Consider the following 3,550-nt stretch of genomic DNA (forward strand, 5'->3'; position numbering starts at 1 on the left):
ATGCGATGCAAAAAGCCTTGTTTGTCGTGGGTTGGCAGCGCATACTCGCAAAAGGTTTTCAATAAGGGCCTGACAAGGTGTCAGAAGTGCAGTACTTTTAACATCTGGAATTGGTTTGGTTTATTGGGGTTTAACGTCCCAAAGTGACTCGGGCTAAGAGAGACGCCGTAGTGAAGGGCTCCGAAAATTTGGACCACCTGGGGTTTCTTAACGTGCGCTGACATCGCACAGCACACGGGCTTTTAGAATTTCGCCTCCATCGAAATTTGACGCCCGCGGCCGTGGATCGAACCCGCGTCTTTCGGGTCAGACGCCGAGCGCCATAACTCAGCCACCGCGACGGCCATCTGTAATTGGAGAAAATCGTTTTACGATCTATAAATATGGCTTTGGATGTGGTTTGAAAGTACTGAAGCAGACATGCCTTATATTGCTGCACTTTTAAAAGCAACACGCTCTGTATAAGTCCCTTGATGCTTAGGCTAATGTCAAACCCTGATGCCCCGTTAGGCCCGAAAAGAAGAAAATCTATTTGAACACAAGTAAAACTCCTACTTAAGAGCTTTAAGTTCGGTGCTCCCCATTTTGTCGCCTTGTTCGGCGCAGGTTAACAGTGGCCGTACTTGCAAATTCAAATACATACCATCAAGCGCAAAAAAGGCAAGGGGCCTAGCAATAAACCTGGTTGATGTCGCTTGGCATTGAGTGTTGAAGCGCACAATGCCGCACGGCAACTGGCGGTGCATGACCAATTGAAAACAGCAAATAAGTTTGTTTTTTTTTTGCACTGAATACAAATTTTCCTAGGCTTTGCGTGAAAAAAATCCAGCATTCAGAAAATTGCCTGCCTTAGCTAGACTTGTAATAGTTCCTGCTCTCTGGTTGCGGAGAAAGAAGTGGCTCCCTGTAGCGACTACAAAACTTTCAGTCCCAGGTGCACTCTCGGGTGAAATAGATTTTCGATTTATTTTTGGCACAGGTTGGGCTGCAGGGAGAAGAATTTTCTCTCGTAATTTTGTTATTGCCTCTCGCTGACGATATTTCTAATGGTGCTACCCCGCGTGGTTATTGAGATTAGTCAGCGAAGTACGAATGTGAAATACACTTTAATATATTAATTTTTTTCGGGAGAGGGGTGCGGGTCTACTTGAATTTAAAAGAGAAATTTTTGTCTAGAAGCCTGTACTGAGACTGCCGGGAAAGGGCATCTTGCACAACACCAAGAGGAATGGACGCAAGTAGCGCGAGACGCTCAGTAAGGGTGAGAGAACGAGACAACGCGAGTTTCCAACAACTTTATTCCCTGCTTCCGGCCCAAGTGGTCTGAGCAGTGTATGCTCACTTCATAAATATGTTCCTGTAATTTCAGGTTTTGCCTTAAGATCCCGGGTATGTAATGGCAGACCGACTGTCAGCCGTCATCCTTGCGACGCTGCGAGTGCTTCTTCTCGAATATCCTTCCATAGTTCCATAAACGAGGCATCTGCACCCCTGTCCCGAATCTTCGCCTCCAATCGGCACAGTTGCTCAGGCGAGAAATACGACTTCCAGTCGCCCGGCTTGCCGCTCCGCACCAGAGAGTATCGACGTTGGTCTCCTTCGTATGCAGATTTGCTTGGCACTGTGGTCTCTGTTCTGCGAGTCTTCCAAGCTGGATCTATTGATTGAAGATCCAACACCAGGACATTCTTCATGTATTCTGCGGTTGACCATTTAAGCAGCGTGTTAAGTAAGTCGTTGTCTTCTTCGAGGCATCTGCCGTAGTAATCTCCGAGGAAGTACGCAATCTTGACGACCGCCTTTCTAGTCTCCTTCTTAAGTTGTTCGTACGTCAAGAACAGCAGATTCGGCTCGTTCCTCAGTGCATAACCGGAGGCAACGTGGTCGAAGTAGTCACCGTACCCGAAGTCTCCGCGCATAAATGCGTCGAAGAAGTCCTCGAAAGAACCGTCGCGGAAATTGAACATACTCAACGTTGTCACCATGTGGTAGAAGGAGACGCACGAGTCCCACGGGTTCCGAGCCACGTATACATACTTGGCTTCGGGGTTCATTGTGTCTCTGGTTAACGGCTCGTGAGTTGTGAAGAGCCTAATGGGTAGAGGGGACTGCCAGCCCTCGGTATCCATGCGGCCGATGAAGCGAACGTAGCGCACGAAGTCTTCATGCTTAGGCACAGGCTCTCCCTTTTTGAGGATCAATTCCATGATATACATAACCCAGTGTGTGCCCGCTTTCGGGTAAGTACACTGCACCAAGTCATTATTTTGTGCCCGGAATTTCAGACTCTCCCTGAAGACGTCCGGATCCAAGCCTGGGCATCGAGGGACGCCGTCAATAATTTGACAGTACGGCTTCTTTGGTGCCATGATTTTAGCTGACCAGAGAAAAGCAGCTGAATCCACCAGCTTATGCCTTGATTTCACCTGCCTGGAAGGAAAAAAAGAAGGCAAGAGGAATTTATTCAGAAAGATTCGCTGACAACGTTACAAACATAACGCTGACAGGGTAAGAATACTGTCAACATTTGCCGTCCCCGCCCTACTCATACCTTCTTGCAACCTCCGGCTGCATTCTGTTCACGCTGACTGGCATAGCAGCACTGAACTGTTTCATGCCCCTTGGAACAAATCAAATCCGGTCGCCCACGTCTGATCCGGGATCTACGAGCTTGTTCGTAGAATAGCCGACCAGATTTTACATCTTCATAATACCTTAATGCGGCCATTTGTTAATTGGCAACTCCGCTCCCCCAGAGTTGTGCCTTAGAAGAATTCACTGAGCATGCTTTAGTCGCCAGCCTCCGTTTCGTCGTCTCAAGCAGCAGTCGGAAGAGGACATGTGTAGATAAGTGTCGGATTACGAACGAAGCAACAACAAATTCGCGGTGTGCAATGCGTTCACCTCCCACTTAGGCCATCAGTGTTTCGAAAGTGTTCCAATGGGGTGGAAAACTTCAGGGCGAGTTGGTGGTGACGCATTTTCGAAAAACAGGGAGAGAAACAAAAGTAAGAACTCTGCGACTGCGCTTGCTTGAAACTAATTTTTATTTAACGGAAGACAAAATCTATACTCCGTCAGGTGCGAAGGCGTCTGAGAAACCTCGAACACAAACAAAAATCGAGAACGTACAATGGAAAAAATGGTTAAATGATTCCCCTAAACATTTGAACAACACTGTTCCAACTTCGGGTTATTTATCAATTCTCTCTCGCCCTACCATAAGCTAGCTGTGCCGTTTAGCTCAGTTGGTAGCGCGACTGCTCCGGTGTAGCGGTGGTCCCGGGTATGAAACAAGGACCAGGACGAATTTTTTTTAACTGCAAGTTTCTGCGCAGGCTGTATAGCTTTCCTTCGTAGCCGTATGGCTGTGAATAGGTGCCAGTGTGTAATTGCTCTCTTATTACAACCAAAGAAATGAGGCCACACCTGTGCCCCACTTGATATGACAAGAAAGAGCGTGCCAGAAAGGCGAAACCTTACTTACACATTAACAGCGCGTCTTTTTCGTGCATTCACCAAGTGGTTTCGCTCACACACTCATGACCCG

General features: G+C 47.6%; 1 protein-coding gene across 1 annotated transcript; it reads right to left on the minus strand.

Annotated features, from left to right (window-relative positions):
- Window positions 1-1,324: 1,324 nt before the first annotated feature.
- LOC149361565 (3-alpha-hydroxysteroid sulfotransferase-like) lies at window positions 1,325-2,425 on the minus strand. The gene has a single exon (XM_089569531.1). The coding sequence runs from the start codon at window positions 2,367-2,369 to the stop codon at window positions 1,419-1,421; it is 951 nt and encodes a 316-aa protein (XP_089425657.1). The 5' UTR covers window positions 2,370-2,425; the 3' UTR covers window positions 1,325-1,418.
- Between the last annotated feature and the right edge of the window lie 1,125 nt (window positions 2,426-3,550).

The sequence above is a fragment of the Amblyomma mixtum genome, chromosome 2, assembly GCF_055824585.1.
Source record: "Amblyomma mixtum isolate Tamu chromosome 2, ASM5582458v1, whole genome shotgun sequence".
NCBI lineage: Eukaryota > Metazoa > Arthropoda > Arachnida > Ixodida > Ixodidae > Amblyomma > Amblyomma mixtum.